At 39.8% G+C, this 14,468-nt stretch overlaps 1 protein-coding gene across 4 annotated transcripts in view; it reads left to right on the top strand.

The window, feature by feature from the left end:
- Positions 1 to 14,468, top strand: part of LOC149080452 (receptor expression-enhancing protein 1-like) — a 239,189-nt gene that overhangs the window by 221,732 nt on the left and 2,989 nt on the right. For 3 of the 4 annotated variants that reach the window (XM_089239565.1, XM_089239567.1, XM_089239566.1), the window contains one exon: positions 10,870 to 10,972. In XM_089239565.1, coding sequence (XP_089095691.1) covers positions 10,870 to 10,972 — 103 coding nt within the window. Of the gene's footprint in view, positions 1 to 10,852; positions 10,973 to 14,468 lie in introns of all 4 variants that reach the window. The other variant, XR_016193584.1, reaches the window with a different exon arrangement.

Raw genomic sequence — 14,468 nt, 5'->3', positions numbered from 1 at the left:
CAAGTATTACGTCAGCAAATTTTTAGCCATTTTTGACCCCTTTTCCCCTTGTCACCAAAAGTTATCAAAACTCTGACCCCTCCCCCCACCTTGTCAGAAACATTTCGTTAGCACTCTGCCGTATCATATTGGTGTGATCAGAAACGCACGCAGGGGAGGGGGCATAGGGGGCTCATGCGCCTCCCCGACGAAAATTTTTTTTTTCAATATAAAATTTTTTTTTAATTATAATTTTGAAAGAAAATACCTTTGTTATTTAATCGATTTCTGTTAATTTCAACACTATTTAAAGGGTAAAAACTCAAATTCTTTTTCTCTTTAAGAAATTCATTGCGACCCACCCTTTAAGCCACATATAGTAAACATTTGACCCGTGGACCAAATGTGACCCTGAAGGTTATCTGATGTGGCTTGTCCCCAACCCTAATTTTGTAAAAATGAACTAAGCAGCACATTTTCACATCTCTTAAATGACTTGTGGCACAATTCCAGAGCATTTAAGGGGCCCATGGCACATTTTCAGATCACTTAAGTAACCCGCGACACAGTTCCAGAACACTTAAACTTAGCACATGTAGAGATCACATTTTGGTAGCACATCCAGAGCACTTAAGCGGCCCGGAAACATTTCCTGAGCGCTTGAAGGATACAAAATTTAGAGATAGCTGAAGTGGCTCTTTAAGAGATTTATTATTAGGGAGAATGTTAGTTCAGTTAACTAGCGAAAGAGTTTTCTCGTTTTTGGCACACCAAATAAGATGGCATTAAGAATATTTCATATTTTCGTAAAGGGTGGTTGTTGATGTAAGCATCATCCGAAACCCCCTCCCCTGTCAGCAAATCGGAAACCCCATCGATGCTGACATAATACTTGAATGACCCCTTCCTAAAAAACTGGATTTTAAAATCCTGTTTACGTGTGCAAGACAACTTTCATATACACTGTATTGGTGGATTTTTGCAGTTTCTTGTGGATTTCCCATAATCCTTTGTGATTTTTCCCTATTGCCAAGTGAAAGAAACCAATTTTTTCATTTCTCATGTAAACTGAGCTAAAATGGCGTGCAGTGATTTTTCCCGCACTTTCAGTGCACTTTTCCGGAGGACCCATGATGTTGAGACGCTCTCCCCACAAGAGGGAAGTTCACTGATTTCTAGGCCAAAATAAGGTCAATATCTCTGAAAATTCATTGGCTCGTCCAATATATGTATTTTACTGTATTATAAACTGAAGAGCCAAAAAAACTGGTACAGGCATGCGTATGCAAATAAAGAGATATGGAACCAATCAGAGTACGGCGCTGCTGTCGGCAACGCCTATATAACACAACAAGTGTCTGGCATAGTTGTTAGATCGGTTACTGCTGCTACAATGGCAGATTATCGAGATTTAAGTGAGTTTGAACGTGGTGTTATAGTCGGCGCACGAGAGATGGGACATGGCATCTCCGAGGTAGCGATGAAATTTGGATTTTCACGTACGGCCATTTCACGAGTGTACCGTGAATATCGGGAATCCGGTAAAAAAAAATAAATCTACGACATCGCTGTGGCCGGAAAAAGATCATGCAAGAACGGGACGACTGAGGAGAATCATTAAACGTGACAGACGTGCAACCCTTCCGCAAATTGCTGCAGATTTCAATGCTGGGCCATCAACAAGTGTCAGCGTGCGAACCATTCAACGAAACATCATCGATATGGGCTTTCGGAGCCGAAGGCCCACTCGTGTACCCTTGATGACTGCACGACACAAAGCTTTACGCCTCGCCTGGGCCCGTCAACACCGACATTGGACTGTTGAGGACTGGAAACACGTTGCCTAGTCTGGCGAGTCTCGGTTCCAATTGCTTCGAGCTGATGGACGTGTACGGGTATGGAGACAACCTCATGAATCCATGGACCCTACATGTCACCAGGGGACTGTTCAAGCTGGCGGAGGCTCTGTGATGGTATGGGGCGTGTGCAGTTGGCGTGATATGGGACCCCTGATACGTCTAGATACGACTCTGACAGGTACGTAGGCATCCTGTCTGATCACCTGCACCCATTCATGTCCATTGTGCATTCCGGCGGACTTGGACAATTTCAGCAGGACAATGCGACACCCCACACATCCACAATTGCTACAAAGTGGCTCCAGGAACACTCTTCTGACTTTAGACACTTCCGCTGGCCACCTAAATCCCCAGACATGAACATTATTGAACATATCTGGGATGCCTTGCAACGTGCTGTTCAGAAGAGATCACCACCCCCCTCTTACTCCTACTGATTTATGGACAGCCCTGCAGGATTCATGGTGTCAATTACCTCCAGCACTACTTCAGACATTAATCGAGTCCATGCCACGTCGTGTTGCGGCACTTCTGCGTGCTCGCGGGGACCCTACACGATATCAGGCAGGTGAACCAGTTTTTTTGGCTCTTCAGTGTATATATATATTATTATTATTGCATTGTATTATTGATTAAATGACGTTCTTATTAGTCATTTTCATGTGAATGAATAATTGTGGAAAAAATTATCCATGTTTCCGTCATTTCCTATGGGGGAGTTTGATTTGAATAACAACCGATTTGTATAACAAGTACGTTCGCCGAACGAATTAAGATCGTTAACCGAAGTTCCACTGTATTTGCCACCCCTAACATTTGGCAACCGTGGCAGTTGCCCACTTTGCCCCCATCCCTAGTTCTGGCTCTGATTTCATCTCTTTTTTTTTTTACTATTTTCTTGTGCTTTTGACAGCTTCCTGCATTTCCTGAATTTTAATGTGAATATTTAAAACAAAATCAGAGTGATACTTGTGTATCAGTCGTCACGATTAAAAAACCGTGTGTATTTGTGGAATACTATACTTATATAGCAGTGGAATATGATAGCCCAGTCGATAAGATTGTAACATGACGACCTAGGATCCTTCACAAATTCCTTCATTTCAATTCATTCTAGTTTAGGCCTCGGGGACCTCTCGGTTACAGGAAACCGCCCTAGGTACCCGCTTGCATTCCGGCTCGGACCAGTTATGTTCGCTAAGTCTGGCGAGAACGGGACCAGAGGTCGTGCTACCGATGTCCCACATAAATTCTGCTTACACCGATATGGAGGATCCTGGAGCTTGTCGTATTACCTTCCTCTCCCGATCTAAGGTCCCGCGGATCGCTGGTGGGAATCCCGCAGAGTCGTCTAACTCCGTATAAAGAAAATGAAGATGATATTGTGCAATATTAAATTGCGATAAATGTTTTGCAATATAATTATACAAGAAAAATGTGCAATATTTTTACCTTCATGCCGTCTGTGGGCCATGGACCATTTCACGGTTATTAACTTCATGAGAATTTCAATGTGCAATGGGCCTATTGTTGCAGACCCTGGTCAGGTCTTCTATGTTGCCAACTTCCATATGTCAAAAGTTGAAATATTGTTTTATTCCCTATGATATGTAAATGAGTTTCACTATTCATATATGCTAAGTTTTTATACTACGTTTTACTCATTCTGCTATCTGATTGAATCTTCGAATGGGAACATTTCCCTGAAAGGTCGCCAGTGTGCCGAGAAAGACAGATCTAAAAATGCAAATTCACACAAGGATAAGCATTAACAAGACATTTCGCCCCAAATAGGCGTACGTCTCTATGTTCTGATGGAAGCGACAGTCTAATCAAGTCAGATGTAACGACTTAGGGCCACCGGGGTTTTATTCCTGTCAGCCATAGGACCATGGGCAGAGATACGGGGGGGGCAGTGGGGGGCATTGCCCCCCCCCCCCAGAGTCAAACGTGGAGTCGACTGATCTAATGTATACATATGTATAGATGAATTGACATCATCATCATCGTGTCCCCCCAGACTTCCAAGTCAATCTCGTCCTATGATAGGACGAGTGAGATTGAGCTCTAACCTTTTCTTCGGGACATTGACTCTTTACCGAGACCTACTCTTGTATGCCTCACGTGGAGAAGGGCAAGGCCGGACTTAGGAGGGTGCGAAAGGTGCGGTCGCACCGGGCCGCAAAATTTCAGGGGCCGCAATTCTTCTAAAAGAAACCCTTTTCTTTCTCAGCAGATGTTTTGGAAATTTTCAATTAAAATTTAATTTTTTTCCCATTAAACTATTATTCATTGTGAAAGGTGGCTTTTAGTTTGAAGCCCTTATAATATCATTTTTAGCATTATTAGGCATGGCATTAACTTATTTCAAACAGGAAAAGAGTATATGTGCAGGTGGTCACATTCTTTACCCCTGAAAAGTCTGGCTTTTCTTTCTGTCATTAAAGAAATAACAGGGCTACATTAACCAAGGAAAAAATACTTCATGACACTACAAAACAAATATAGTAATTTTTCCCCTTGAAAAACTTCCCTCTCATTGGAGTAATTGCCATCTGGTCTGGAGGTACCAATAGTGCGCCCAAGGTAAATGCTTGCAATTTCATTCCGCGGTGCTTCCACTGGCCTCCAGGCTGGTCACTTTTGTGGGCCCCCCAGTCAGATTTTTCACTGGCCCCTTCTGTAGTTAAGTAAAGAATAGCGTGAAAAAGCAAAAAATGAGAACTGTTCCGGACCCCAGGGCTAGAGCCCTGTCAGCAACCCCCCTTTGTGGGGGCCATAGTGGCTTGTGGCATGGGCATCTCTAGAAGACGACTGCCCCGGAGCGAGGCAACTTCGACTGTCCTTCGGAGTGTTAATTGCATGGCTTTTTGAGAACCTCTGAACTGTCATGTTGTTTCCCTGAGAGGCTTGAGAACTTCTTCGAAATTTTCTAACACCACCATCTATGAATCATTCTCTCATATATTCCGGAAAAGAACATACAATGTATGATTTCTAAATTTTGGCAATCTTTGTGTTACTTTTTTTCTGGAAGTTCAGTAGCAATCTCAAGTAAATCTCTCTCTGATTTTTTTTCTCAATCTATTTACTCATTTAGTACAGTACCAACATTCGATATTTTGTTTCATGAACAGAGAGTTCATGCATAAAAACATTTAAGAGCACAAAGGTCCAAAAATTTAGGATGTAGGCTACGTTGCTTGCAGCCCCGATAATTCATTCTCTGATAAGAAAATGTGTTTACAAACTATTAAATAAATTATATCTGCCGTTTAAGTTGATTGCATCTAGTGTTATTAATATTCGACAACCTCTACCAGGCGTCTTTTTGAATTTCGAATTTGAATGAATTCATGACAACGCATCACAATATTGGATTTTATTTGTGGCTCAAGAAACTCTTTGTTTTAAACAAGTAATAACATTGGAGAGCTCATACATAGTGAATCCCACTTATAGAGGTTTCCAAAAACTCATTAAAGAAAACGTTGTAGGTGAGAAAACGCTTTAAACGGGAAATTTCGATAAGTGTTAGTAAAAGTTAGGATTACGAAAATAAGTTGTACTCAGCGAGAAAACCTTTTAAGTGGGAACGGGGTAAGCGGAATACAATTAGAGAGCTCGTAAGAGAATTCTTAATTAATCTGCATTTTCAAATACAGTTCTAATGTGTTTCAGAATGTTCTTTATTTTTGTGAATCCCAGTACTTGATTTCTTCCCTTCTATTATTTATATTAATTAAGCAAAAACAGTAATAAAAGATTTTAAAAATGATCGAAGATATCGAATTGCATCATATATTTGATAAAGATGATATGGAACGCATTAAAAGTGTCAGAAATGTTTGTTCAATATGATTCGAGCGAAGATGAAGTGTTAGCAGGTGGACCACGCTAATTATTATTAATCATTTATAAATGTTATCAAATTAATTAAAATGTGATTCCCTCTCAATATATCGTGTTGATTGTATCTCAACTATCAACGCTCTCCTGAAATGATGAAAAAAAATGAGTTCTTTCTGAACAATTTTTTCCCCCTCAAGATTTATGTTCGTTATTCGAAAAATTTATGAGTTGGGGAGCGGCTGCATGAAATTTTTTAGAGGGGGCCGCAAAAAATCGTTTGCACCGGGCCGCTAAATTCCTAAGCCCGGCCCTGGAGAAGGGAGATCTTGGCAGGGACAGCGGAGCAGAGCTGATGCCGTCACAGAACCTCCACCACATGGGATGCTGAGCAGATGCCATCTCGAACCTCAATCACTTGGGATACAAGCCGGTGACGTCCATACAGTTGAAAGAGACGCTGATGCGTAGATGTAATGAACTTCGTCTATGGCCGGTATTACACTATAAAAGTTTGATAAACGTTCTTTTATAAAACTTTAAAAATCTAACCAATAAAGCTCAGTTATGTTCGAGCAAATACAACCAATAATCTTATTGGTTGAATTTTTCAAGTTTTATAAAATTACTTTTACAATACTTTTATACCGGCCTAACAGACTGGCAGATGGTTGAGATCTTATCAATTTAACGTGCAATATTTACTGAAGTTAAAAACACTAAAAATTGTTGTATTTATGTTTATTCCTTTTAACTGGTTAGTTTTAGGATGTGTAAAAAAACTCTAATGTTGTAATAAATTTTTAGTGGAAAGAAAATTGTGGTTTTTCATGCCTCTAGATTGGCACCCTGGCCATTGACAAGTGAGCTGTGGAGTCATATTCATATTGATCATGCAGGGCCATTCAAAAGCCGCATGATTCTGCTAGTGGTAGACGCTGCTACCAAGTGGCTGGAAGCGAATGTAGTTCCATCGACATCATACACAGCTACAATTACAGCTTTGCATTCCATCTTTGCTAGATTCGGCTTGCCAAGAACTGTTGTGAGTGATAACGGGATATCATTTACCAGTGAAGAATTCTCGGATTTTCTTCGCCAAAGGGGTATTACTCATGTTTGTACTGCCCCATACCATTCTCAGTCAAATGTGCTGCCAGAAGGGGTGGTGCGTTCAACGAAGGAAGTGCGTTCATGAAAAAGATCAAAGGTAATTCTTTCCAGGAAAGGTTGGATAAGTTTCTGTTCCACTATAGGCAGACCCCAAATTCATCAACAGAAGTGTATCCTGCAAGGGCAATGTTCAACCAAGCCATCCAGAGTCATTTGGACTTCCTAAAGCCTGGAAGTCATCTACCAGTTAATGGAAATACAAAGTTCACGTCCAAGGATGAGGTTTGGTGTAGAAATTATAGTAGTGGTCCAAAGTGGGTTCAGGGAGAGATTTAGACTCCCATTGGAATAGTTATGTCAAGTAAAGTTATGTAAAAATAGCATCAGGTGCAACGTTCACCTTGCATTTCCCGGTTCTTTAACATTTTTACCCCAGTAACCATTGAATGGATGATAACAATGAAAGAAACAAGATTTTGATTAAACTATAAGCATTTATTCAATTATATATTAACTATTAATATAACGTTTTAACAACAATTATCACAATTAAACCTTTCTCTCAATATTACAATGGAACAATAAAACTGAACGATCTCACCGCCATGTCCAAGTTTTCACGTATTAGTTCACATCGTCCACTAGACACTCCCAGGTGTTTACTTCACAGCAGAAGACTCCCAGACACCAGTTTCAGACGGATTTAGTGTCTAGAAACACACGTTGAGGTCAGAGCTCAGCCACTGCGTAGGAGACTGGAGGCGAATGTCCATGGGTAGCCGGTCTGGCCACTAACTAATCCACAGACTGGATCACGACGACGTTGAATTTTCACATGAAGTCAAGCGATGAGACGGGTGAGGTGCCAAAGGCACACCTCTACAATTTTATCGCATTATTTTTGAGAGACGATCTAGCTCACACCTCAACAGGGCGTGACGCCTTAGTGATTAAGACAGGACATTAGTCGGAAGTAGTAGAATCATAGTGGAGCACATCTCTATCCGGTTTTTATATAGGAGCATTCCCACAATGCCTCATGAAAGGACCAATCACAAGGTCGAAAGTGCGGTATTGAGCTTGTATTTAATTTACATAACTTCATGAGAGAAAATGAAATATTGTAAAAATTATAACACTGAATCTGGCAACCAAACATAACAAATTAGAGATCTGGCCAGGATCCACAACCTCTAGGCCTATTGCACATTGTATAAACTCATGACGTTATAAACCGTTAGATGGTCCTAGGACCCACCGACGGGGTGGAGGTAAAATATATTGCACATTTATATAACACTTTGCTGAACATTTACATTATATTGCACTAATATATCTCACAATTAATTAACAGAGTTTGACGACGACTCGACGCAGTTCCCACTGACAAGCCATGGGAACCCCCCAAAGGGAAAGAGAAGGTAACTAGACGAGCTATTGGGATCTCTGACATGGATGTAAAGTGGAATTTACATGGGACGTTGGCAGCCTGACCTCTGGCCCTGTTCTCGCCCGACGGCTAGGAGACCCCCCCCCCCAACCGTCAGGCTAAGCGAACTAACTGGCCCGAATTGGATTGCCAGCGGAAGCCTCGGGTGGTTTACAGTAGCCAACGAACCCTGGGGCCTAAACAAAATTAAATGAACATTGAAATTTGTAAGAGATCCCAGGTCCTCATGTTACACAGGCTATGCGGTTTGTCATAGGGACCAGCTGCGATTCAGAAATTCAAACACACCACCACCTGTAGAGTCAACTGAACTGTGTGAACCAGATCTGCTAGCTAGTGCTGAGGTTCCACAGTCAGTAGAGGCTGATCAGACTACTCCAAAGACTATTCCAGTCTTAAGATGCTGTATCCCGGACTCGTAGAAACAGGCTGTATGCTAGACTAAATGGTAATCTCGTGAAACGATTGGTCAGCACATCATTTGCTAAAGGTTCATTCCACTGCAATCTAGTAAAAAATGACAAAAAAAAAGTTTAAGGAATCCTTGAATGTGGCATACCATTTTATTTCACTCATATTCTAGTATCAAAATCTGGCAAAAGTTCAGACTTGAAATGCGCATTGCTGTAGTTTATGGGATTTCCATCTTGAATTTGATGCTGTAGAAACAGTCATTTTTGTGAACATTAATAAAAACTTTAAAGTCAATGATTTATTATCATGATCATTCACTGTGCGAAACCAAAGAAATCTGGTTACATCTCGGTCTTGCTTGTGTAGGCTAAGCTGCAAGAATGCTTGACATCCATCAGTGGTGAGAGCGATTAGGAACATTTGAAAACGTTGTAAAGTCGACAATGTCTCAGGTAGTAAATTTGGACCAGCCTGAAGAGCATCATTCAGAGATGGCTGTCCGTTGACGTGAGACGATGCATTGAATACGATGCGACACGACACGACACTTCTCCGACTCAAGAATGGTCTAAGAAATTCTAATATACGATAAGCTATCTGAGCTAAAGAATCAAGAGGATCCCGGCAAATCAACAAAATTTGTTGAACACTGGCGGGTAATCTTTGCTGCTACAACGTGCTCAAAACATCATCACTGATTGTGTTTTTTAACAAGAGTTTCGCGCATCTTGAAAAATAGTTGGGAAGGTTTTTTTGTCGCCTAACTCGCACTCAGGAGAAAGAGATTTCAAGCAAGCAGTTTCAGACTGAGCAAATCAAGAAAGAATGCGTTTCTTTAGGGTCTCGTATAAATCTTGTGTTGGAGGATTACGTACTAAATCACTTACATAAGACAAAATGTTTATTTTCTAGCGCTGAAATCACACAGTGAAACTTGACGGTCCTAACATGTCTGACACACCTTGATACCAAGTAATCTAGTCAGGACTGGACTTGAATATTTAGTGGCCCTCTAAAGTATCTATATACCTGCTCCCATGCCACAATGGGTTGTGATAGGGCAGGGTTATGTGGATAGGTCCAGAGTAAAAATTTTATTTTTCATTTTTTTTTTCTGAATACATGTACCAAAAATTAGTTTTTGAGGGCCCACCAGAAGTCTTTCCTTCGAAACCCGTGAAAAACATGGTCCTAGAGGGCTTCTTGCATACATGGCCATTTTAATGAATGGGGCCTATTACATAGGGCAGGTGCATGGAAGAGTCGCATGTTAATGAGACTAAAATGAAAAAAAAATGGATTCATCATCTCTCAAGTTGAGATGACTGCTACTTCAAGTCTTAAGTAAGGACCCTACAGAACCCTGGGGAGGGTGTCATGCTGCTGTTAGGACCATAGTCTTCACAACAAGGAGGATGACAAAATAATAGTCTGGGTGCCCCAGTGGTCAATTTCACATATTTTAAATCCTTTAAACCAAAATATAAATTTGCTGGAAAATCAGTGTAAGAAGCCAGCCAGCCTTTTCAAAAAATAAGGCTCATCCAACACAATGGGTTTGTGTCCATATGTGGGTTTTTTATAAGGCTTAAGTCAGATATTTTCATATGCCATATCTGTAAGTAGATATAGTTTGAAGGCGAATTTTTTAGTAGTTAAAGTCAAAATGTAATGCATAATAAATGTATTAAAATCTTGTTTTATATGGTACCTAATATGTTGCAGTCTAGTGCAATTGCATCCTTCACACCTGCCCAAGTCTGGCCCTGAATCTAGTCTAGATCAGTGACATCTCAAAATTGTGTTTTGATTTGCATCATTTCACAACTTCAAGTTTGTTAGATTTCCAAGCGCATCAATTATTTGTTCAACCCTTATTCACACATTATTTGGAATCAAACATTTTTATATTGCATTTCAGCCAGCACAAACCAAGTAGTTCACAAGTTAGTTGTTAGAACTTGGACGTTTCTCTTCTATCACATGAGATTCTCATGCATTTTTTTAAAAATAAAAGTTTGTTTCATTTTAATTGATATTAGGAAATCATTAAATTTTATTCAAAACTGACTTTCATCTCACATGGTTTGCAATTTGAAGTAATTTAATCTTTTTCTCCAAAATTCAATATAGTTTCTCTCTAATTTTTTATTCATATTTTTTCTATGAAGTTTTAACTTCCATGCAGATCAAATTTGATTTCAGTTCTTCATACATTGCTCCACGAAGAACGCGTAGTGTAAAATTAGCAAGAGGAATTTCTGGTCAGAAAACCAAAGCTCTTATCAAGCAAAATTCTTATGAAGAGGTATATCATATTTATACATTTTTAAAATATAAAATACAATAGACTCTCATTAATCCGGCGCATATTAATTAGACCAGGGTCTGCCGCATTACTGAAAGTTAATTGATAAAGCCTATTCAAATAATATAAACTTCTGCTCAGACTTGCAGTGACATGTTTTCCTATTTTATGTTCGAAGAAAACCCGTCTGAAAACGCAGGATTACTGGACAGGCCAGACTAATGCGCGGCCGGATAATCGAGAGTCTACTGTGCATGCACATTTGTGTTTTATTTGGTGCTTATGTTTTATGTTTTATTTGGTGCTTATGTTTTATGTTATTTATTCATTTATGTTGGTATGGTTTAATGATAGAAATATGTTATAAGTGATAAAGCTTTTATGTAACAACTTTACTTCAAACAAATATACAGGGTGAATTTAATTAAACTGACACTACTGAGACATATGTCATGGCTATTCTGGTGTGCTGACAAGTGAAGGAACTTTTCTGTACTTACTTTGAAAGATCAAGTTTGTAGAGGAAGCATAAGAACTCTGCCTGAATTGAAAGCAAACATAATCAGGATGTCTCCCATCATGGGGAAGTTCCGAAAAAGTCACAAAATTTAAGTGAAGGTCACTGATTTTTTTGATTCCCCAGAGATTTTTTTTCGATTTTTTTCCCCTAAAAAATCTAGGCTTTGAAGAAGCTGTGGCATTCAATATTTCTTTTCTCTCAGGCTCTATTCGTTCTTTTTTTTTTTGCCCCGGAGGGATGGATGGGTAAGTAGCAACAGAAAAGAAGAATGCCAATATGTAGCCACCCTACATCAGGGCAGACATTATATGGGTGGGGCGAAAAAGCTATTTAGACTGGATGAACAAAAAACAACTTTTCTTTCTTTGCTGGTCTACACCTTTCAACAATATTACACCTTTCTGTAATATCTGCCCCTAAAGCAGTGTTCTCAGGGTCATGTGATAATTCCTAGAGGGGGGGGGGACTGTAATAGCTGTAATATATCACAGTAGTAATAACCAACAATATTGGTTTTCTGTAGAAAGGACATGATCCCCCCGCCCCACATCATGGAACAGGGTTGTTGGATCTTTGGCGGGTCCGCAAGCCAGTTTTCACTGGGAGGGGGGGGGTGCCCCTGTAGTAAATTTATAGCATGAAAAAACAATGATGGTGATTGTCCCGGGCCTTAGGGCTGCAGCCCTGTCAGTCCCATTCTTGTGGGGGCAGATGAAAGGGCACCAATTTTTTCCTTTGCGAAAAATTTCTTTTTAAATTATCAATTTTTTTTTGATCGTGTTGATCTTTACCGACTAGCTATAGGGAATGACGAAATCGTACAGTATACGCATGCGACAGAATTCAAGAGAAGAAGACTGACGGAAGTAGTATTGGGGTCGGCACTTTGTACTAATGCTTACTCACTCACCGCCGTGAAGTTATTCTGGCTTAGATGTTATCTCTGTATGTTTCTTCAAATTTTTTTCATGTATTTTACGAGTCCCACTGAAATGTCATTGAGGTTGGATAACTCACATCTCAACAATTCGAGACGTACAGCTGTGAAATCCAATTTTTCCTATCTGAAAAAGTTGAATGCTACTTAGTGCCGATGTCTGAAAATCTGTCGATTTATTTATGTTTTGTGTCCATGTCCTATGTTTAGCGGCTTGATTTTGTATCAATAGTTTCAGAATTGCATGAGAAAGACCGTCGTTTTTGTTATATGCAGTCAACTATAACAGAACTATGAGAAGTTTAATTTTTTGGAATGGAATATAATCTGTCAGAATCGGGTTAGCCCATTTGCCATGCCTGTGACATCATGGTAAGCATTGACATTCGACAAAACACGTTTCGAGATGATCCTGCACGATGTCAGTAAGAGCTCATGAGAAAGAAAGAGTGTAAAAAAAATGTTAGACTTAGAGAATATAGAAAACTACATTCTAAGAAGTTCACAAAATTATCGGATCCACGTGAATGTAAAATCTTGCAAAAAATATGCTGAGTTTTCTTGATTACCAAAAAAAAGCTCTCTGCAACATTTTATTTTTTGGAAGAGTTGAAACATCAGAATGCAAGTTGACTCATAACGCTGTTGGCCGTAAATGTAAGAAAAAACCCAAGTTATATGACCACAGGTAATGTACAAGAATTCGGTTCTCTGTGTAAAATGCACATTTCTTAAATTATTGGCGGGATTTTATTTAATGAAAAATCAAAATAAAGACAACCAAATGTAAAAAAATCAAAAATAAGAGGAACCAAGAGTGGAAAAAATATCTCTTCGTAAAAACTACTAACATCACGATCAACGAGTTTAGTCCATTAGTCGTCTATTCAAAAAAGTCATAATCACCCCCAAAAAAGAAAACCTGCAAGGGGTAACTGACACTTTATTTATTAATGGGATAACAAGAGATTATCACTAACCATAATCAAAAAACAAACAGCACCCTCAGGCAAGAATATGCCACACACACACACACACACAAAGATGGTGGAAGTGAATACTGGAGTTCGGTAACAAAGCGATGGCGCAACAAAGGTTGCTGAGAGAGAGCTCTTGTGTGGGCCGGTATGAGGAAAAAAATTAAAGGCCATCCACTATTGTAAGATTATCACACACACGTGAGTATAACACAATCAAACGATGAGAGAGGAATTCTCCCGCCACTTTCGCATTTGTATAATAAGAAAAAAGAGAACCCCACACGTAGCAATCACAAAACGCTCCATTTTTGGTCATCGTATTCACAACATTTTTTATTGTCGTGCTATAGTCGCAACCCAGGGCATAAGAAAGAACAAAATGGGGGAGAAAAAAAGCGTCGAAGCAGCAACATCCGTAACAAAAATAATAATATAAAATCCACTAGAGTAGAGAGAGGAAGAGGATAAGAAAAGGGGTAGAGTGAGAAAAGTTTTCCCGCCATTTCGCTATCAGTATATAGCTGAAAGTTCATAACAATATATATATATAAGCATCATAGCAGGAAAAAAAGGGGGAACAACCCTCCACCATCGAGGTAAAGCAAAAAAAGGGGAGGGAAAGAGTTTTCCTGCCATTTCGCTGGGGGGTGACGTCACTTCCGGCGAAAAGCCCCTGACCAACAACAGGGTGGGAAGAAAGGGGGGACGTGTGACTTCACTTCCAGCGGTATACCGACCTCAATACTACTGATGGGCTCATTCACCATTAATTGTGTTGCGAAATAACTTTTAGGCCGAACTTAAAGGTATAACACAGTGCTTCCAAAAGTGTGCGACGGGGCTCCTAGGAGCATCATGGCAAGCCCAAAATATGGCTTTGTGTGCACAAAACCTATGCTTTAAAGTGGTTCTTTTATATGGTGAAGAAAACTGCTAAACTTCTTGGGAAGCTGCCGATGAACCATGAATTACACAAGAGAGGCAGCCAACAAAAGAGAACCATTGGAATATGTTAACAATCTTGCGATCTAGACCACAAGTGTGTTTAACCTTTTCCCA

The sequence above is a fragment of the Pholcus phalangioides genome, unplaced genomic scaffold (genome assembly GCF_987345545.1).
Source record: "Pholcus phalangioides strain wild (caught in Gottingen) unplaced genomic scaffold, Ppha-v1.0 ptg000011l_1, whole genome shotgun sequence".
NCBI classification, from domain to species: domain Eukaryota; kingdom Metazoa; phylum Arthropoda; class Arachnida; order Araneae; family Pholcidae; genus Pholcus; species Pholcus phalangioides.
Note: the sequence above shows the minus strand (reverse complement) of the source record. Positions and strands in the feature narration are given on the sequence as shown.